The sequence below is a fragment of the Perna viridis genome, chromosome 1 (genome assembly GCF_037379345.1).
Source record: "Perna viridis isolate PV_CMFRI_1.1 ecotype Kerala chromosome 1, ASM3737934v1, whole genome shotgun sequence".
NCBI lineage: Eukaryota > Metazoa > Mollusca > Bivalvia > Mytilida > Mytilidae > Perna > Perna viridis.
Window position 1 is genome coordinate 23,572,962 of NC_142445.1, and position 23,576 is coordinate 23,596,537.

At 31.6% G+C, this 23,576-nt stretch overlaps 3 protein-coding genes across 3 annotated transcripts in view; 1 reads left to right on the forward strand and 2 right to left on the reverse strand.

Moving 5' to 3' along the window:
• Positions 1–446: 446 nt before the first annotated feature.
• Positions 447–7,554, reverse strand: LOC148627854 (UBX domain-containing protein 6-like). The gene is made up of 3 exons (XM_088580471.1): positions 7,225–7,554; positions 3,373–3,730; positions 447–2,104 (listed from the first exon to the last, which is right to left on the reverse strand). The coding sequence occupies exons 2-3, from the start codon at positions 3,629–3,631 to the stop codon at positions 999–1,001; spliced, it is 1,365 nt and encodes a 454-aa protein (XP_088436597.1). The 5' UTR covers positions 3,632–3,730; positions 7,225–7,554; the 3' UTR covers positions 447–998.
• Positions 7,555–11,117: 3,563 nt separating this feature from the next.
• Positions 11,118–18,065, forward strand: LOC148627855 (acid phosphatase type 7-like). The gene is made up of 2 exons (XM_088580611.1): positions 11,118–11,474; positions 13,124–18,065. The coding sequence occupies exons 1-2, from the start codon at positions 11,250–11,252 to the stop codon at positions 14,456–14,458; spliced, it is 1,560 nt and encodes a 519-aa protein (XP_088436737.1). The 5' UTR covers positions 11,118–11,249; the 3' UTR covers positions 14,459–18,065.
• The window catches only part of LOC148627856 (Fanconi anemia group D2 protein-like), a 44,537-nt gene continuing 37,319 nt past the window's right edge, over positions 16,359–23,576 (reverse strand). The window contains exons 40-41 of the mRNA XM_088580485.1: positions 22,642–22,725; positions 16,359–21,395 (exon numbers count right to left, since the gene is read on the reverse strand). Coding sequence (XP_088436611.1) covers positions 21,306–21,395; positions 22,642–22,725 — 174 coding nt within the window. The 3' untranslated portion in view covers positions 16,359–21,305. The remainder of the gene's footprint in view (positions 21,396–22,641; positions 22,726–23,576) is intronic.

A 23,576-nucleotide genomic window follows, 5' to 3' on the forward strand; every position in this document is an offset into this window, starting at 1 on the left:
TAATAAAAGTACAGTGAACAGCTAAGTTTTAGTGAAATAATGCCATTTTTAATAGACAAGTTTAAGTTAATTATTACACTGTGAAATTGACAAGTTCCAGAAATGCTATGTTGAACAGACAAGTTTTAGTAATGTAAATTTGAATAGAAACTTAAATAACAGTAGAGGTGATTTGTGGTTTAGAAAAACAAAAATTATTAACTAGTAGATTTTTCTTTGTATCTACATGTGCTATACTTTTATGTTATGTCAGTCCTTTCTATATTGTATTCAGATCAGTAAATATACTTGTGTACATTTAAATCAACCAAACCAAGAAGGATAACTCTTGCAAAGTGCCAATTTCCTACACAATCTTTATATATTTTTATCTTGAAAGTGCATAAATCAATTGACAAATGAGGAGGGTTTTTGACAATTTTTTTCTGTGGAATGAAGAAGTGGAATATCATTAAACATTTTTATTGTCTTTGAATCCTCAAGTTGGTTAGTAGGTAACAGAAGCAAATAACTAGGTATTCAATTTCTAAAACTCTTGATTACTACATATTATGCACAAAGAAAAAAAGACCAAACTGTCTCTCTGATAGAACATATTTCAACAGAAATCAAAAACTAATAATTTCAGCTTACCGAGCCTTTTAAATTTCAATTAAAAAATAAGATGTTTAGCTAAAGATTCATTATGAATATTATAATGTCACAATTCATATTTTAATTAATATAAAAATTCACAAAAACAGAAAAACAGACAAGACATGAAAAAATTGAATGAAAATGTCCTTAACAAATACACATTTCATATTCTCAGGGAAAATACATTTATACATGCACAATGCAAAATGTTGCTGAAAACAAAGATACATGATCAAAAGGTATTTAGAGCATTTAGTACCTGTACATATAGCCTTAAATCGATCTGAAGAACAAGAGTACATTTGTATTTTATCAGAAACTAAATTTTTTTTTCATGTCATAAGAAATTATGACATGCACATTTAAAGTGACTGAATGTGAGCCATTAACTCTGGTTTAAGTATAGAACTCTGTGCAGCACCACCTTGGGCTCCTTGTACATCTTTCATAACTGACTCGTCCCATATGAAGTGTACGACAACAGCAGGACAGAGCCCTAATTCTACCAAGGATTTCTGCTCATCTTTTAATTTACCACCGCCACCAGTTTGCAGAACAAATGGCATCCAGTCATTGACTAGTGTTGAACGAATAAATTCATACAATGAAGATAACTTTTCATTTGCTTTAAAAGTTCCCTGTACTAGTATACCATCTGGAAGTCGGACTCGAATTAATGTGAAACGATATCTACGTAATTCTTTCATTTCATCTCTTTCTCTCATTGCTTTTGTTCTAAGCATGCCTAATTTTTCCACAGCTTCTTGTCTCCTTTGTTGTTCCTTTTTAAGTTCTTCTGGATTAATGGCATAAAACTCATTTGGAACATCAAACTTAGTAGATGATGCCGATGGATGATATATTCTTATATTTCTATCCAGCTGATACTGAATGGGTTCAGCAGCTAGTAAAATTTCTTTAATGCCATTTAATCTTTCAGTGTTACTAGCATTTTCTTCTGACATCACAAAAAAAGTTTCCTCATGATCTTCAAACGGTAACTGTTTAATTTCAAAACCACAAGCCTGAAGAAATTCCTCGGTGCCTTTTAACTCAGATACTCTTTCTTTGAATGCTTTATTAGAAAGCCTTATTTTTCTATATTTTTCTTCAGTGGGGTTATTAAGGACATTGTCTAAATATTTTACTAATGTCTCAATACAAACTTTAACTTTTTCTTTATCCTTATTCAAAGACTGAATCATGACAGCAGACGACATTTCAGGTTCTTCTGCAAGTTGATTGAGAAGAAACTCATTAATATACCCTTCAATTTCGTCCTTGGGAAGAACAGCAGGACCAATATCAGGGCATGTATATAATATGTGCTCTACAACAGGGGCATGATCATTTTCAATTTCTACTGGCCCTTGTAGTGCTTGGGCTTGAGCTAACATTTTGTCCTGGGCTTTCTTCTCTGCCTCCATTTCACGTCTCATTCTTGCCTTCATGGACATTATATTATCATCTGTAATGAAAGAATATAATTTGTAATATTTCATAATTGTGCATACTTGCTCAAACAGTCATTACAATCATTTCTCTTAAATTTTATAAATAAGATAAATAAAAAGGGCCTTCCGACTATTTAGTATTGGCGGGTGCCCTATATTAATCAGCTTTCCTGTCCTTCTGTCTGTCACAAAACTGTGTCCACTCTCAATGCTTTAATACCATATGAATTTCAGCACTTGGCATGATTATTAATTTTACTACAAGGTGTGTTGCTCATGAGAAAGAATAAAAATGGCCCATTGAAATTTAAATTGCATTAGAAAATGGCCTATTCTATTAATTTTATTCTAAAATCATAGCCCAAAAGTGAAAACTTACACCCAAGAAAATTATAACAATAAGAATGAAGCTAGATGTTTTTTTTTCAAAATCACTGAAGTTAAAATCACATTTCATACAGTACAATAATACCTATTCAGTGACCATGTGCCATTTATCATGAGAAAGGACTTCTGACTTTCTTAATACATTTAAGAAATTTTCTAAAATTTGTAAATGCTAATGGGACATTTTAGTGATTTGTATCACTAAAATGTCTCATTAGCATTCTCAAATTTTTAATCCATATCATTGCCTATTACACAGAGTATCTTTTTTGTCATTTAGGGTTGCAAATTTATTAAGAGCAAACAGCAGATATAATGTAAGAACGTTATCTTTAGGTTTTTGAATGAATGACAAAAAAACTCTTTTAAGTATAATTACAAATGTACAATCATTTATTCTAAAAAAAAAAAAACCTTTATCAAGGGGGAGATAATTGGCAGAAACTGTTCTATAGGAAACTAAAGGTAATTTTAGTTTTTGGAGAATACCAAGAAAAAAAGTTCTGTGACACATAATTTTCTTTTTTTAAAATACAAAAGAATGTCAAATAAGGATTCTCTTCACAAATTTTTAAGACATTCTTATAGAATAGTTTTTTCAAGTGTTCACATGTTTACAAAATTTTGTAAGTATGTCCAAAATAAAGGCTCACTTTTTTTGTAAATATGTCCAAAATAAAGGCTCACTTATCTTGAACTCAAATTCAGTGAGTGACCTATGTTTTAAATAAATTCTTAAGTATAACCATCCAACATAATCTCTGAGAAAAATAGAAAATTCTATAGACAACAAGTATGACAAATGTACATATGATAGATCTACTTATAAGTCAAATATGGCCAAAGCACAAAATAATTCCATAATTGACAGTATCCTTGGTTAAAAAGCCCCAACCTTGTTTACTTTGTCTGTCCTTCTGTTCCATTCTGGACAATGCTGCTTCAGCTGCTCTCCGTTTCTCTTGTGACATTACTGCATCACCCCTAGGAGAGATTGGCGGCTGACTACCACTGCCACTAGACCCTGGGTTTGATGTTGATCTCTGGACAAGATGGGGTTTTTGGGAAGGTTGATCTAACCTATGACCTTCACCAGCTTTCTTAAATTTAAAGTCCATCTTTTTCTTTTGAAAAAATTTCTTTATTGCAGACATTGTGTATGTTTTTTCTTTGCAGATGTAGGTGCTAATGTAAATTTTATTCTCTTTTCAACCTCTGATTTGTTCCTGTTGGGTCTCCTAACAACAGCTCTCCTGAAAAATATAAATAATTTGATACTAAAATGTTACACAATTAACAGGGTTATAAGTTAAAAAAAAAAACAAAGTTGTCCTTGTAAAAGGAAAAAAACCCAAACAAATGTAATTTAAGTACCCAGGTTGATCTGTCCCTAGATGACCTGCCTGACACTCAGTTGATCCAAATCCTATTTTGTTTTCTTAAAAATACAGGTTTTTTTCAACAGATAATTTAAATAAGTTCAAATAAAATTTTACATATAATGTCAATACTGTTTTCTTTGATATCCTTTATTTAGGAAGTTCAATGTTTTGATATGGCCTTACTAGAGGTCAGAATCCTTGGGAAAATGTTTGTTGTTTCAAAAATGTTATTTATCATATATATTTTTTATTAATTCTGCAGTCCAAAAGCCAATGCCATCTTATGACTTATTTCATAAATTTGTTAAACACCAATTTTTAATTCAGGAATAAAAACAATGCAACAAGATTCATAATCATGTATACCAGTATGCCAATCAATGGACATTAAATATTGTATACACTTCTACATTTCAAGTTTTTAGGTTCTAATTGAAAGTGAAATATTTATTAATCTTTCTTAATTAATTGTGAAATAAAACACTTTATCATGGATAACTATGGTTTCATTTACTCAGCATTGAGGTTATTGTTTCTATCAAATACATGTATCTTTTAGAAAAAAAAATAGTAAAACTGTAGGAATTTTTTTATGATCATGCTCCCAAGATAATACAAATTATGTCTGTTTCCTGCTACTGTACTTATGTTATTTTTTGTGCCTACATGTATATGTACCCTAAACATTTTAAAGCTTTTTGTTTCCAGCATTGTTTGAATTGTTTCTATATTACCTCAAAGTAAAATATTATTGAAAAAAAAAAATACATGTATATTATATAGATAGCAGTGGTTTACCAAATGTTCCCAATGTAATTTTTCTCAATAATTCACACTGTGAAATAAATTCAGTAATTTCACTCCTGTGCTTTCTCCCGCCAAAACGTCACAACTCGAATATCAATATGCTGTTCACAAAATCTTAAATTTATGTTGAAAATAACAATGAATAATGGAGGAAATCTATATAATAAATAGGATAATCAATTGGTTATCGTGAATAACCAAAATATGATCACTTGTGCCAAGAATGCATTAAGATTTAACTTGTGCGCTGAACAAGTTCCGCACAATCATTAAATCTAGGCATTGTTCAGCACTTGTGATCATATTTTGGTTATTCACTCTTTCCAGTTAATTATCCTATTATTACCTACATGTATCTACCCTATTTTTTTTTCTTGCTGGTAGCAGGAAACTAGAATATTAATTTTTTGTTTTGGTCCTAGTAAAAATAATTCATGGACATATCATGAATATTGACAAATAGTTAAGTACAAGTATTTGTAGGAATCAGGCAATGTTGGAAAAATCTGAAACATGCATGTCAATACCACACCCATCTTACAATAAAAATCTTCTCTTACGCTCATAAATTTTCATTGGAATGATAGAAAATATAGGTTTTTGAGTGAGTTTTCAAACTAAAAAGACAAGAACATTCCTATTTTAAACTACATTTCTTATCTCACCAATTGGGTTGTGAAAGGATATTTGTGCTTACTTGTAAAAAGACAATTGACACAATTAAGCTTGTTAGTGAATGTTCATATCTTATCAGTGATTGATTATATTTATATCATGCAGTTTGTTTTTCAAATGAATGTTTTGATGTGAGTGACTTATATATACACCTGGTTGTGACATATCACTGGCCACATTGATACATCATGATCAGAATGTTATATGTAGGTCATATCAATGCAAAATAGTTAATCAAAAAACAAAATCTAGGTGAGAAAAAGAATAAAACACCAGCTTTTCCAATGCAAGATTGGAAAATCTCACTCTTATAATATTCTGACCAGCTTTATTTTACCAGTACAGTCTATCATGGAACTATCTAACTGTTCATCCTAGATATTTTTTAACCATACATCATTGTCCTGTTTTTTATTTCAAATTTGAACATAGCTCCCCCTCCCCCCCCCAAAAAAAAAAATTAAATGGTTATAGTGAGCACTGTAAAACGAGGTGAGAGCTACAGTTATTACATGTACATGTACATGTACTACATGTATCTAATTTTCCTTAATATACTAACTAAAAAAAAAGAATCAAGTCCATGAAGTAATAAAAAGTGACAGTCCTTACAGAGAAAATTCCTCCTTTCCTTCGATCAAACAAATAAAATATATAGGTTAAGATTACGTTTCAGTAAAAATAACATCATCTTTTCTGATAGTTTTCACGTCTTTTCTATTTTTATTTACTTATTAAAAGAAGTGAATATGATGTGCTTTAAAAAGTTCGGATAAAAACGTGGATGTACGTATGTGTATCTTAGCTGATTGTATTATTCAAATCAAAGCATAGCTTTTCCAAGACAGGAAATGCAATCTTTTTCCTCTTGGAATTTTCAGCTGTTGATTGCATCTGAATTCTGTTTACATCACATGATAATATTTCCGATATCTGCACAATTTAATCTACATGTAGTTGACCCCCTTAAACTGAAAAGGATGTTGCTAGAGATGCCCTCAAGGGTTGAACATTGAAAAGTATGGTGGAGTGCTACAAAGTCTTTGACCATTTTGAAAGTGAGGGGAAAAGAGGGGGCAGGTGGCTGGTTTCTTTTGACAAAAAAAAACAATAAAGGTTCCTAAATTTAGAAAAATTTTCATTGAAAAAAAAAAACATTTCCCCAATCATATAACAATGCAGATTTTCAAATAAAGATATTGATTTAGCTTGCGGCCTTTACTACTCTTATCAGTCTTTCACAGACGGTACAAGTATGGTAAAGCTTATGGTGCTCACTGATATAGGCAGTGCCTTCTCCATATTACACTCTCAATATTCATTTACAGTACATTTTCAATGAAGCTACAAGTCATTTATTTACCTGAATGATATGGAAATATATCATGTCAATGTCGTGAGTTATTTCATACCATGTTACAACTACTGCATGATTCTTACAGGGACTGACACTTAGCTTTCATCCAGTATCACAAATTTAGGGCTAACATGCATATGGCAATTACATGTTTAAACACTATTGATAAGTATTATAATGTTAAGTTTGCATCAATGTAACATTGTATCCATCCAGAAAATGCCCCTATCTTGAATAAACATCCGTGTATTCTCTCAAATTTTATGGTTTTACACTAGCTTTTTGTTTGTGGTTTCTACATTTTCAAGTCCTGTTCTACCTAACATGCTGAAAGGATGTGCCCTACTCCAGCAATGCTAGAGGTTGTCTAGCAAGCTATTTTCTGACTTGGTGCCATCCTAATCATTGGGGTATGGAGGAACGGAATTCCAACCTCTTAGTCTTACGTTGTATGAGTAAATGTGCTCGAGTTGACATATCTACAGAACAATGTAGATGGTAAACAAATTTTAATGTTACAACTTACCCGATCTTAGAGATTTATGACAGATGTTTTGTCCATAAAATGTCCAGGCAATTCTTATCAATAAGACGTTGATCAATAACCAAATGAGTAAACAGAAGAGTATTGTCCCTTGGACATCCCCAGCATCAACAAGCTTCCAGAAAGCAATAAAAGCAGCCTTAATTTGAGCAAACGCGTAAAAAAGATTTTCTACTGTAAATAAATCAGTTAATTCTGAATAAATTGATATGATGTTCATTACATGACATAAACGAAGTTTCACGTTTTATAGTTTTTTTTAAATGTAAGTCAAGATCACAACTTGTTTACAAATCTATCCGGTCACATGTGAAAAATACACCGGTACATATCTTTCCCGTTAAAATAAGTCCGGACACATGGAAAGAAATGAGTGCCAGGGAACAATTAAGCCGCTATATAACAGGTGAAGAAAAGTGCCAATATTCTGTTTCTCAAAATAAAATAAAAGTAAACCGTAATTCAATTTTGTACATATATTGATTACAACTACTTGATTTGTTTCGAGAAATATGGTACCAGATTATATAATCACACCACTGGCGATAAGTTTCCCAGTCTTTCCAGGGACTGAATTTTCCACGTGAATGTTTATTAATTGTCATATTTATACGACCGTTCAACAATTCCGCAATCCTTAATATGCAATTTCTCTAGCGATGTCGTCGCATGTCGGACTACATGTATCGTATCAAGGGAACCAACATTCGAAATTCGAACGGTAATCAAAAGAAAATATTTCCAAGGATAACGACTAGACATGATGCCAGGAAAAAAGACCAACAATACAGAACATGCAATAATCAATATAACACGGGTACAAAGAAATAGCTTGCAATTAAATGAACAACCAAGACCCCACTATAAACACTGTGAACAAGGACCGGTGCACAGAGTAAGCATCCTCTGCTTTACTAGAAACCCAAGTACACCCTGAAATGTGTAACCCGTACCCGTACCAAATTCTCTCGTACCCAGATCACCATTTAGCTGAGTTTACTATTACTATTGGGAATTTTATGCTGAAACTTGGTCCTTGGTTTTTAAGTTCTGCATGTTTTAAATCAATTGAAGTTGAAACTAGTTGAAAACATTTATGATATTTTCAAACTCAGTCGATCTTATGGTCTAAAGTCCCAAAATGTGTAAGCGGAAGTTACCGTACCTAACTAATAATTGACTATTTCTCACTTTCCAGTCCGAATTTTACCTTTTCCTGAAAAAAAATTCAGGGTTAAAACTTCACTTTCAGACTTTGTTGTAAAAAAGAAATGTCGGGGTTGGAATTCCCATACCATACTGTAAAACGAATGCCCGTACCAGCAAGAATGGATACTATCTTATCAAGAATTTTAAAAAATGGAATCTGGTGCGATTTTAATTCATCATTGGCTATGGTTTTGGGTACGGGAATTTTGGGTTATACATTTCGGTACTTTTGAAAAACTAAAAATCGAATAAAAATCAAATTTAAAAAACATTTTAAAAATCATTTATTCTAGCCTAGCCATCATATCATTTTGTAATCGTGTACACATTATCAATTTGAAATATCACGTAGTAATGAAGAAGTCGGCAAAAGAGTATTTGGGTACGGGTTACACATTTTAGTATGTACCAGAAACCCGCTGAGTTGCTCATAAATGTCGCGTCTGAGGTAGACGAAAGAGGAAAGGAAATCTTTTACACCTTTACTTGAACAAATCAATCGATGTGTAATATTTTTCATAGAATGTTTTTAAAACTAATCTTGTATTTATTTTTTCTTTAATAAATAATTTGCTTTCTGGTGTGCCCATAAAATCTTGCATAACTTGAATACAATTAATCCATCATGATTTCTTATACTTTGGTACATGTAACTGTTCTGATGTAAGGGAAGTTTGCATGGGTGATGCGTTCATTATCACTTAAACATAATAATCTGGCATTATATCATAACATATTCAAAATAATCTCTATCGTTATCAATATATAATCAAAGTACTCATGTACTGAATCAATTTATATCGATCGTTTGAATTTGTACGCCTCAAGTAATCGTCAAATTGCATTCTGATTATGCAGGACATTACAAAAACACACATCAATTTCATAATTGCAATGAGCAGTGGGCCAATTTGCGTAAAATTCAGGTTCGATGTCGGTTTACACAAAACACCTAGATGAATGAACACAAAACTATCCGACAAACTGCGTAATTGAAACTACAAACTACTAGATGGCCTTTCCCGGTTTCTAAATATTTTCAAGTCAAATTTCAATTAATCGACCTCCAGGTCGAACAATTCAAACCTAGGCCGCCATAATCATTGAAATAAATCATATTCTTAGATGCATGTCCCTCTCAACTAGCTACTTTCCTCAGTTGATAAGCTTTATAGCTCGAGTGCTACAAGTTATCGCATAGACAGCTATGTGTCAAGTGCTAAATTCCTTAGGTATCTAGTTCCAGACACACGTACATTAACATAAACGCAAAAATCTTAGAATACAATTTCAACAATTATGTATGGTGCAGACAACTCTAGCCATGCACTTTTAACGTCCTGGAGTACATGCAGCTCTATTATCTTTACACATGGCCAAAATAGCCCAACAGAAGGGTTATTACAAGTATCAATATCGCCAGACCAGAATGATACCATTCCTGATAAATGCTTTATCGCATGGTCTAAGCAAATTTTTATTTTTATTTGTCATTTCCTGTTTTACATGTCACGAGGCGGTAACCGTTGTAAAAAAAAACAAAAAAACAAAAACAAACAAAAACAAAAAACCAAAAAACTACGATTCAGTGAGTGGTGGTTTCGGGTGTTATCCTGCTCTTTTGTAAAACACATGGCAAAAATGAGTGGCAAATGATAGCATGGAACCCCTTTCTTTATATAAGCTTCTTGATCGGATCCACTGCCCCTTTTTGTAAATATATTTGGATCCGCCACTGCCTGCATGAAATATCAGAAGACAGCTTCAGCTTTCCGACTATTTATAGTTTCGCAGAGTGTTCATTTCTATCTATATTATGCGTCTAAAAATAAATAGATGTCTACAACTTGCATATATCGACAGTGAAGTACTGGTTGCATAGGAATAAACAAGTAATGATAAGCGATAGGAGGTCAACTATTTTTAATTGGATCGTTGTTGATACAACTGTACAATCCTAATTAATCAGCATATTAAGTTTGAAGTAAAAGTTGTTTATTGAATTTGTTTATTGGCGTTAATAACATAGAATTAAATTTGATATATTAGAAATACCTATAAAATACACCTAACTGTCTGCATTTGAATCTAAATGGGATGTGTCGATGGGACTATTTTACTGCGGTAGTGTAAGATAATTGCAAATGCTAACAGGCTTTACAAATCTAAAGGCTTTGGCGACTGCTATTTCAATTCTGATCTTCGATCTAAATTGATAAAAAGGATATTATTGTCTGCACTTTAATCAATTAAATGAAAAGGAAGGCCCCAATTACTGAATTTAAATGGTAGTCATATTTTGTATTAACTAATTTAAATGAAATGGAATGTCCAACCACTGAGTTTAAATAGTCATATTTTATATCAATTATTTAAATGAGATGGAATGTCCAATCACTGATATATTTTAACCGGGTGATATTTCATACAGTACCAACTTTTTAGAGTGATTTAGGTGAACTGAGAAACGAATGAATTATTACGCAACGAAACACATTAACGGTGCTTTTTCTGACATTTAGGAACAAAAGGTGCTTTTTAATTAGCTTTTCTCCAAATCTTTTGGTTTTTCATATAAAAAAAGACTAGAAACAGAAAGGAAGCTATAAACTGCTCTTGTTGCTTTTTGTATAAATTGGCATGATTTCGTTTCACACATTGCTGAAACCTCACTTCCGGTGTAAATAAAAATGACGTTTTCAAAACTGGGAAAGTATCTGTCAACTAAAATGCTTATGATTCGGGATACAAACATTCCCCAAAGTTACCAGTTTGTAATTTAAAAAAAAAAACAAAAAATGCATTTCATCTCAGTTGCATTGTCTTTGACACTTTTATCTTTATGTGCGAATGGAAGGGATCCACGTTTTGTACAACCCAGGCCAGCTGGGCATTCCGATTACGAGCCACAACAAATACACATTGGCTTTGGTCAACGCATCACTGATATCGTTATCATATGGGCAACAAAAAAGAATGACACATCTAGAGTAGAATATATCTCTGAAACTGACAATGTGAAGGTACTATAATATAAACAGTGAACCTTCTGTTTTAACGGTATTTCTTGAACTTGTAAATAACTTGCACCCAGGATGATGTAATGCAGTACATGCATCTGCCTTATGGTATTTACAGCTGCATTTCAACAGTATAGATGCAGATGTAAATGCAAAATAACTGAATTTAAAGGAAATATTTATTTCCTTGGTTCGCCTCACATTCACTTATTTCTAGCATGTACATGTATTTGATTCATATTCATATCTGCTTGATGCCTTATTATATGTTAAATAATGCTTATTTATGTTGGCATGCCATCAGTTTTTTGTATGTGCTATGGGGTTGACATTAATAGTAGTCCTGTGTCACCCTAATTTCTGAGAGGATTACTTGAAAATTTTTCATGGTATTCTTATGGGCTATCTAAATTTTGCCTTATTTTTCATATGATAAAAAAGAAACAGAACCGTCATAACCACCTGTGAAAGTTAGTGTCAAACCCTGTGTGCTTAGTATCATAATTATTGGATGGGAGTGAACCTGGCACCCAGAGATGCAACAAATTGTCTGACCTAACACTGTAAAAAACAGAATTCAGACACTCACAGGTCCATTAAAAACAATTGTTGTGCATGACTTATTGTCGGGCATTATTTTGTCTGCATGATTCCTCAAAAACTCTAATCTCTGTCAGTCCTCATATTTTTTTTTGGTTGAGAAAAAATTGTAATTAACTTTATTGAAGTAAACTTTCCTGTTCCCCTAGTTGTATTCTAACATCGGGAACCAGTATTTTCATAATCTAATCATTCCATACCATTTTCCATTTCAACCCCAAACAATTTTGTATCTGGTATTTTAATGTTTTTAAGCATTTCCTTGTTGAACTAGGACAGTTGGACAGTTCTCACTATGTTATGATAAAATAATACAGAGTGTCTGAAGTCTGGATAGCATTTATTCCTCAGTATTCATTTTAATTTTTTTGGTTTTAAGGATAGGTCTGGCAGAACTTGCTACTCTGTCAGACACAGTGTCTGACAGAAAAGTAAAATAAAACTGTTTGCAACTCTGGGCACTCCCACCCAATATTGTTGTATTTTGCACAAAATCAATCTATTTCCAAAAATGATTTTTCTAGCTGCACTCTGCATTTTATTTTATTACCCCCCCTCCCCTCCTCCTTGAAATCACTGGATTTGCCCCTGATTATGTCTTGTTAAGTTGTGGTGATTTTAAAAGCTCTACAGAGCTTATGTTAACTGAGAATAACTAAAAGTTACAAAAAGAACTTTCAGGTACATCTAGGTACATTTACATGTATTAGGAGATGTTGCGAAAAAAGTCCTTGTAAATCCTATCATTTGACTTTCATAGAACCCATAAATTTATTTAAAATCTATGGCAACCATCTTCTCCATGTTTTAAAATCATCGTTTCTAGACTTACAAATGTAGTGAGAAAAGTTACTGCGAGCTTTTAAACTTTTTGTACACTTATCCTTTATTTCAATTAATTCAAAAGAAACATATATTAAGAACAAGTACATGTAAAAAAACATTGTTTCTCTTTAGATTACCAAGTTAAAGTTTTGTTTTTATGAATACATGTACATTTGTAATTATTTAAGTTATCATATGAAAATAGAAAATTATATTTTCTTTTACAGACTACAAAAGGTGAAACTATTTTCTTCAAAGAGAATGCACTGGGTTGCAAATATTGGCACAGAGTGTATATCTCTAACCTTTCTCCTGGGAAAAGGTATAAGTACACCTTATCTGGACATCTTACTAATTCTAAAAGCAGTCAATACAGTTTTTCCATACCAGATGTCAGCAAACCATTGACTTACATGATCTATGGAGATTTAGGTTTGTTGACAGCAAATCTCAATTTTCTCAAGCATGAAGTAATCCTTGATCCCCAAAAGTATAGTGCCATTTTCCATATTGGAGATATTGCATATGATCTAGGCAGTGATGGTGGAAGGACAGGGGATAAGTTCTTAAATGCAATCCAGCCAATGGCTGCTAGAATTCCTTACATGACTATTCCAGGAGATCATGAACTCTTCCAAAGAAGCAGGGACCATTATCGCTTCAGGTTTTCCACACCAAATTCTGGTTGGCCCATGCCTTTGAACCAGGTTTGGTATAGTCTTGATGCTGGTCTTATCCACTTTGTATGTTTATCTACTGAGGTATTCTTTTTAGATAAAGCTAATTTAGACAATCATTTAAGATGGTTGAATGAAGATTTAGAAAAAGTCAATGAAAATAGGGACATGCAACCTTGGATTGTTGTCCTTGGACATCGTCCTATGTACTGTAGTGTCAATGATGACAGTGAAGATTGTCGCAAAGAAAACTCACTGGTAAGAGCCAATCTTGAAGAAATATTTTACAAGAATGGTGTTGATCTCTTTATAAGTGGACATCAACATTTGTATGAAAGGACTTATCCTGTGTATAAAAACAAAGTCCTTGCATACAATAACAACAATCCTAAAGCTACAATCCAGTTGATTGTTGGATCATTCGGTAATCAATATTTAACAGAATTTAGTTCCAGAGCTGGTGGTCCATGGTCAGCTAATGTTGTTTCTGCCATGGAGATGGAGATCTATGGAAAGCTGACTGCTTATAATAAAACTCATTTATTCTGGTCTGCAAACAAAGCTATGGATAATGGTGTTGTTGACAAGGCATGGATTATTCAAAACCATCATGGACCTTTTGAACAAGTTTCTATTCCCAACCCATTAGGTCAAGCTGGAGAAGAATGGAAAAATAAACATGGGAAAACTGATGATGATACATTTATCAATCTGAATTTCTTCTATGTTGATAATAATGATTACAATACCAGAGTCACTGTGCTCATTTTTACATTCATTTTTTTAATCATTGGAATTTGCCTAAGGAGGAAAATTATCAACAGTTTTAGGTATTGCTGTATCAATCATGAAAAATGCAAAAATGGGCAATTAATTCCTATGTGACTTAATTTGCATGTATGTTGTGAGTGTAGATTACATTACTAAATATAACATATGTGACAGGAGTGAATGGGATTAGTTTTATTTATGTATGTTTGATTTTATATACCCACATGCATTTTTTTGTTGTTTCCATTGACTCAAGTAAAAAGAGGTGGGGGTCATCCAAAAATGTCCTTTTGAAAGGGGGTCCAAACTGCTATATGCTCATTTTTGCTCAAAATTAATAGTTTTTTTAATAGAAGGGGAGATTTCCAGGGGTTAGAATCTGTCCCCGATGCATGTGCGAAGAATTACACCATTGACTTTTATGTGGGATCTAGGTTCAAACTTAAAATATAAAGGCAAGAATCCATGGAAAAATTTAGGACATACAATTACTACGTACAATATTCTACAAATAACTGAAAGTGAAAGGAATTACACTAAAAAAATTACATTACAGAATAACTTAACTACATACATGTATATACATGTACTACCAGATACATGTACCCATAAACTGTATACAATATATATACTACCAGATACATGTACCCATAAACTGTATACTATGTATGTACTACCAGATACATGTACCCATAAAAAAACAAGTCTTATGTATACAATATACATACTACCAGATACCCATAAAAAACCCAGTCTTATGTATACAATGTATGTACTACCAGATACATGTGCTCATAAAAAAACCAAGTCTTATGTATACAATGTATGTACTTGAAAAATGCTTGTGTTCTATGTGAGTTGCAAATGAGTTAAATTTTGATAATGTACAGTTAGTGTATTGGATGTTTTTAATTGTAATGTATGATACAGTGCATATGATAACCATTTAAAATATTTTGTGCTATTCATGGAAGTGCTTCTTTGTCACAAATTTAATTTCATAAAATATCCTAGAAATTATTACTACTGATTAACATATGTAGAACTATATAACGTGTACCTATGAAAATAGTAAGACTAAGATTATAAGAAATGATAAATAAAAAAGGCAGCCAAAAGCAACTGTGTAAAACTCACAAGAGTTGAAATCAAGTTATTGTTAATTTGTTGTTTTTTTTTTGTTTTTTTTAAGGAATACATGCATATCTATCACCTTTGTGGCTTCTCATAAATTTACAAATAGTTCATATATTATCAGTAAAAATTACAATTGTAGCCACATGAGGTTTGTTATGAAATTCAATTAGAGGTCCCATATATTTGTATCTACTATTTTCTGGGTTTGTGGCACATCCACTTACCATTAAACAACTACTAGTAAGGGTATATTTCAAATTTTATGGCAAGGCCCAACACTTTGGTCAATTTTTTTTTCAGGAAGTACATGTACAAGCTATAGTCTTTTGATATTTGGTACACGTACAACTTTTATTAAGGTCTTCATACAACACTTCTTGTTTTTAGATAGAGCTGTTGCCCATCAGTTTTTTCCATAATTTCTTTGTAAGCTGAAAGTTAGTCAACAGGTCTATATTAGAAAGAGCTGAAGTACTAGTACACTCTCAGTGTCTATTAGCTTACATATATCTTGCTCATTAAAAGTACATACAGTGATGATGTTCAGGGGTTCTGTTGGTCTTTCCTTTATTAAACGACAAAGGCCTGATGAAATGCCAGATGGAGCAAAAAGGACAGACCAACACTATCTCCTGAACATTGTCATTGTTTGAGCTGTAATTTGTAGACATATCTCTTTGTGTAGTTAATGATTCAACTATATGTACACACTGTTGGTAGAGAATGATTTTGCATTAGAATTTTTTATGACTATACATATATATATTGTTTATAATCATGTAATTATATGACTGATGGACTTGGTTTTATTGAAAAGTTTTGACATGTTAGTGCTCAATTACATGTACACTGTTTGTAATAATCTTTTCTGTTTAAATGACATTTTTTGATACATGTAGTTGGTATCATTGAAAACAGGTTAGAATGATACATGTTTTATTTTGAGGGAAATACATGTACAAATGAACCTTTTCACCACATTTTTAATATAAGTACATTTTGGACCAGTGGTCTTTGGCACAAAATAATTATTATAAAGGGACATTAAGAAGTGCTTGTTCAAAAATGTATTGAGTCTAATGTTACTTTTATTTCTTGTTCTTGAAATTTTTTAACTACATGTACTTACTCTTTGTTTAAGTAAATAATGATTGATTGTGGTAAGTTAAAATTATTTTTTCTTATACTGAGTAGAATTGAACATTTATAGAAAGTTGACTTATTACAAAAACTGAAGTAAAATTTTGGGGTTACTGGTAGTCTAAGAAAAATAGTGAGCACTTAAGTAACAGTCCATATAAAATTCAGACACTGTCCATAATAAAGTGATTCATTGTGAAGATAAAACCATTGAACAAACAATGCTTTCTCAATCTACATATGCTATATGTTAACAGTTGTCCTTTCCATATTCAGATCTGTACTTTTCAGAAAATCATACATTTATCTCCCACTAAAATCGACCAAATGGAACAAAATCAAGAATGGTAAATTTTGCAGAGTGCGAATTTCATGTCCAATCTATAAATTTTATTTCAAAAGCACAACACCCAAATGAAAAACTGTGACTTGTTATGTGGTCTGTAACTGAGTATGAATAAGAAATAAAAGTGAATCTGTGGGTTTTTGACATGCACGAATCACCTCCTGTCTGAGTTTTAAAAAGACTGCTGATTAAACATTAAGAAAAATTGTTTTTTTAATTTAGTTAGGTGAGAGATCAAGAAATAAAGATTTTGATTCATAAAATTTAAAAGAATTGATAACATTTATTTAAATTGGTGAAAATGTGCCGTTTAACATGTAAATTAAATTAAAAAATAAGAAGTATGGATACCTTTTAAAAAATTATAGTCAAAATTGTAATTTTTTTGGTGTTCATTCTAATCTTTTAAAAAATTGTAGTCAAAATTTTAATTTGTTTTGTGTTCATTCTAAACAAATTGTCTTGCTTTAAAAAAGAATCATATAAAAAGATTTTTGGCATATTTACACTTATTTTATAAAATATTAGTGAATAATTTGTGAGAATAAACCAGATGTATTTACATAATGTCATATAGTTTGAATGTTAGTATTTGCTTCATTTTTCCAATATGCTCATTGAAAATTATGACATTTTTGCACTAGATTTTCATGTTACTTCTTCACAATATATGTTCAATTAATTGTTGTTCATTGTAGATTTTTCAGTTCTGAAATATCAGTAGTTCATTTGTATTTCATACTTCACTCAAATACATATATGATAGTATGTCAAATTTCTATCATAACTCTTTGGAAACTTCATGATTATATAGTTTATGGGATGTATTAAAAGTCTTCATTTGTGTTTAGCCCACATATAATTTTTGTTGTTTCCTTTGACTCAAGTCAATGTACATGTTTATGGGATTCTGTTTTGTATGCCTTGTTTTGATCACTCATTTTTCTAATTTTGAGATTTTGGTTGTGGGCTTGTATTACTTTGTTAATTGTGTATTTTGGTTTCATTATTGTTACTAAATTTGTACATTTTTAAGGCCTACTTTAATTGTTGATGAATTTTTAAGACTGGTAAATGAATAAAATATCCACATATAAAGCTATTTTTTCTTTTAACTTTAAATGCAATGATTCCTTATTAGTGTGAGAAAATAAAAAATGCAAGATGATCTAAAATAAAATCAAAACACTAGATAATAGTGGGGCTTTCTCTTACAAGTATTAAAATACTGGAATGGTGGACTCAATTGGTTCATAAAAGAGGGTCAGCTTACAGTAGCAGTGGTTTTGGGTTGGATTCCCAGCTGGTACTATTGTGAATTTAGTTGAGCACAACATGCCTCACTGTTATATGTGAATGCTTAATTCAATTGTGAGAAAGTCCAGGTTAGATATTACACAAATAAAGAACTCCACAGAATGCAGCATAATACAGCTGCAGAATGTTGAACTCTGTTAACATATGGCAAGTGTTTACACAATATCACTGCTATCAAAATCAGATAAAAAATAAACTTTATTTTTATCAATTCTAATGATAAACCCATTTTCCACTTGTGGCCCCTTATTTTCAAAAAAGGGTATGGCAAAAACATCAGGGCCCTCTGCTATGCGACCAAGGAACATTGTGTTAAATTAAAAAAAAAATTGGACAAGTTTTACTCAAGTTATTGTGAATAAACGAAAGTAAAAGGACACTGATGACGCAGACAACAAAGTGATACCATTATATGACTGAAAAATTTTGTTTGCGTTCTATAAAAATAAACTGCAGCCTGAACTTTATGGTGAAGAATATTGTGTAACATTAAAGACATCTGTATGCTTTTACTGGAATTAGTGTTAAAATTTTGTTAAATTCTATGAAAATAATGTTGAACTGCTTGTTTTTGACCCTTCCAAAACAGTTGGAATCATAACCTTCAACTTCCTTTTGTAAATGCAAAATTTCATAACGATAAACCAATTTTGAAGTCATCTATGAACAACACAAATGATGACAGTAACCTACCAATATATTACCACAAATCACATTGAACATAGATGTATTCATTTTAAGTGCAAAATTTGTGTGTATGTAGATAAAAAGTATTCAATGTGAATGTTTACTTTCATATTTGTAATTTATTACAAATGTGTATGAATATTGTTTACACCTGTGAGTAATTAGCCTCTATGATGTCCGTTGCCAGGAAAGATAAAAAAATTGTCAAATTTTAGTATCATTCATTCACATCTTTTTTTTAGAAAAATTAAACATCATTGCACAATCAATATGATACTTTTGAAATTCTTGTTGCCCCAAGCTTTGGAATGGTATGCACCTTTAAAAAATCATCTGTCCAGGGACTTCAGAGTAAAATTTTGAAAATGTAAAGTTTTAACATGTAAAGTAATGGAAAGTGGTTAGCGAGAACTATATGGAAAGGATACCCTTCCTTAAATTTACAATACTAGACTACTGGTAATCAGAACTTTTTTGTGCTATACATTAGGTTTGAGAAAATGTTCGAACAATATGTACAACCCTCGTCAAGTCCAAGTCAAAGGAATGAGGCAAAAATCTTTTAAGCTATCCCAGGTTCAACTCATCCGAGGTCAAGTAAAACATGGAAATATATTGGTCGGTGATTATCATCAACATATACTAGTACATGTATGTACATATAGCTGTTAATATACATTAAGTAAACATTACAACACATAAAGGCATAACATGTTTTAATACACTTACAAATAAAGGTACATTATTTGGCACAAAGTCAGTTCAAGTAAATATTTGTTTACAAGTCTGTAAAATATAGGAAAAGCTTTACAAGAATAGAAATTACGACAGCTTGCACATAATTAACAATTGAATGAAAATGTTATAATCAGGAAAAGATTTCGTGTTGACGAGTTTAAAGGAGACATGACAAAAAATATCATTTTATAAATGTTGATATTTAGTGAACAAAAGTCTTCTCATCAGATGAGTGCTAAATAAAGTTAGAATGATTTATTGTGTTTTCAAAACAACCTAATTAATATGCATAAATGAAAACTGGAAGTAACGCTAAACTATCATATATGGAAATGCTACCTCATTGGTTCTCAATCTCCATTTGGACACATTGAAAATGTATACACTAGCCACCCTCCCAAAAAAAAACAACATTTTCGTAAATAGCTTGTATATATGATGCAGAGTGGTCAACTTATCTGTGCATGGTTGCAATAATCATATTAGGAAGTAAGAAGACTTAAGTTCTTCTCGTTTTCTGTCAGCTTTTCATTTTCAGATCTCATGGGCAGCTTCTTTTATATTTACATGGTTCGGTGACCCGTGACACAGATGTTGATGCAGGTGTATGACTTCAATAATAATTGAAATATAATTGAATTTCTTTTGCTTTACAGATTTTGAAATGAACAATTTACACAGAGAATTTGACACAATACACAGTTTATAAAAGGTGACCCTGGGTGAGCTGGATTATCAAATAAAATGATCAAAAAGCAATAAAAAATGAACATGTTTGTATTATCCTCTGTACTGGCAGGGACTTTATATTACACTCCCTGGTACAGTTGTCAGGAGTAACGTTCCACAAAAAAGGGGTGAAATTAGTATTTTCATTGAAGATCTGGATTGGAACATTTTAGATCTTAGAATATGAATTAAATTTACTTTATGTAAAAAGTTCAATCTTACACAACAGAACGTAATGAAATATTTCTTTGTAATCTTCGAACAGAAGTGGTGTCCTCTCACTGTGGATAGTCTAGTCTTCATATATGTAACAGTTTAATATTTCTGACATTGTTTATCATTTTCTTCTAGAAGTGGTTTAAATTGATAAAACTGTTAGTATATATTCCCTGGTAAACCAAAACTTTCAATATTTTCACTCTCAGTTGTGGAAACCGTGCAACAAATGCAGAAGCCCCACATATTTCAACCAGTGGATCAATGAATTGAGAACCAATGACATAACACAGTCATGTGACTTCATGGCTGATTAAAATTTGTGTGGCTTGGGTCATCGTCCATTTTGATTCCATTTGTCTGCAATTAAACGATGTAAGTGACTACAAGGGGTGTTTTGATTATAAATATTAGGAGTAATAAATCAAACAAACCAAAAAGTAAAAAAAAAAAATTTTTGTGTCACGCCTCCTTTAATTTTCCAAGTTGATTATGATTTTCAACTACTGTTACATTGTATACGTCATAGCACCAACCTTTGTTATCATCTGAATGTTTCATTACAGGATTACAGTCCTGTGTAAGTCAGTTTCACTTGCTTGAATGTTTTGCTACAAGACTGAATGTCAGTTTCACATGTTTGACCTAACATTAGAATGTTTCACTACAAGATTGAATGTCAGTTTCATCTTCTGGATTACATACAGTTTGGTCTCCCATTTCACTTTGATTATCCATTTCCTGTAATATAGACGGATGTACAGTCAAACCTGTGTTAACGACCACCTGTATTCAGCGACCACCTGTTTTATGCGACCTAATTTAGGTCCCCCCAATTCATTTTTCTATTATTTTTAACTGTATTAAGCGACTCCCTGCGTAACGCGACTAGCGACCGTATTATTCATGTCTAAATGGTTAAAAAACCTGACTTACGCGACCTTTTGATTTTAGCGGAAGTGTTCGAAAACCGGAAGTAAAGTAATTTTAAAACAAAAAATTCCGTCAAATTTACGAAAATATCTGGAAACTCGCGGAAATAAATACTGACGTATGAATAATAATCAGTTGAAAACAGTTTACATTAGATACGAAAACACTTCTTTAATATTGTTAAATGCATGTTTAATTTTTATTAATGTATCATTTTGTGTTTTATTTTACAGGTGCAATACATGTACATGTATATATTAAAGTTATCATGAAAACGTTTGTCTTTAAAGTGTTTTTAAAAAATCCTAGATGTCAAACCTGTATTAAGTGACCACCTGTCTTATGTGACTTTTTTTACCTACTCCCTTGAAGGGTCACATAAGACAGGTTTGACTGTATATAAAAAGTAATTTATTGGGGAATTTTTTAAGGAAGGAAAATGGGGGTGTTTCTTTGTCAGCCAAACTCAAACAGCTGTTCTCTATATACAAAAACTTTATTACATGTACTTTGAAAATCTTTCAAAATTAGTATCTATTTTGATGTTTGCAAAATTTAGTTCTTCATTAAAAGAGGATTTTAATTTTTTGACTTCATATGATTTTTAGTTTTGAGTACTTCTTGTATACAATTCATTTTGATTCTGAACATTTCTTCATGTTTTGATTCTAATGCACCTGATAAGAGGTTACTACTTGAAACACATGTACAACATATTGAAATTAGAAATTAATATGATTGGTGATTTTCTACTTTTAACTGCACAATCACATTCTATTGAAAATTTGAGTTAATGGGTTCAGGCAAAGATTTAGCCCAACACAAAAATACCCGTCAAGAAATATAGAAACCCATGAAACTATTCTTTGTTAGAAGCCTCTTCACATTAATACATTCTATTGAAAATTTGAGTCAATGAGTTCAGGCAAAGATTTAGCCCAACACAAAAATACCTGTCAAGAAATATAGAAACCCATGAAACTATTCTTTGTTAGAAGCCTCTTCACATTAATACTCTACAACAGGCAAAAATAATTTCAATACATAAACTTACCACATCACTTTCCTCTTGGTTATCCTCAGGAGCCTCATCATCACTTCCCTGGTCTGTCGAGGCTTGAGATAATATTTCTTCACCCTAGAATGAAAGTAATAATTATTTTTCAGTCTGTCACAATAAAACAAAACCATGAGAAGGAAGCTTCCTTTTCTAAATAAAAAATTGTTGAAGTGTTTTTGAATTATCATACTTCTTATTGTTCAACAGTGGTGTACCATTATTTGTGTGTTAAAAAGATTGACTTATAAAAATATGAATTGCTGTGACTAGGAAATATTAAAAATATACAACATGAAGTTGCATGTGTTAGGGTGGATGACAAGGTTATTCCAATATATCACCAATTAAAGGAGTGTGGGTGTGTGGATATAATAACCAATTACAACAGATTAAAAACACTGTCTAGGTACACTCACATTAATATATCAGCACAATATTTACAAGCATTTTAGGAATAATTAAATCTGTTATTTTATTGAAATGTGTAACCAAATAGAAACCTCCTCAGAAATCCATTAACATAACATAATAAAAATAATATACCAATAAGTGATTAGCAAAAAGGTTAAGATAACATATGTGAAAGAATGATGTACAGACAGATTGACTGAATGAGGCACTATAAGTAAACTTCGGTGAAGCTAGTAGAAGTCTAAGTAGATAAATAAAGAGCTCTGTACATGTCCCTATTCTTTTTTCTTCAGTATTTTAGTCCCATCATTCCGACAAGAAATATAAAATAAAATGAAAAGCAGGGAAAATTCTTTTTATGACCACAAACATTGTACCAAAATTTTATTAAAATCTATCAAAGGTTTTATTATGTCATAAAGAGACATTTTTAATTCTGTCAAAATACAGGCAAAAAAAAAACAAACTTTACACCAACATTTAAAATCAAGTATGAACTACATTTGCAGATATCCCAA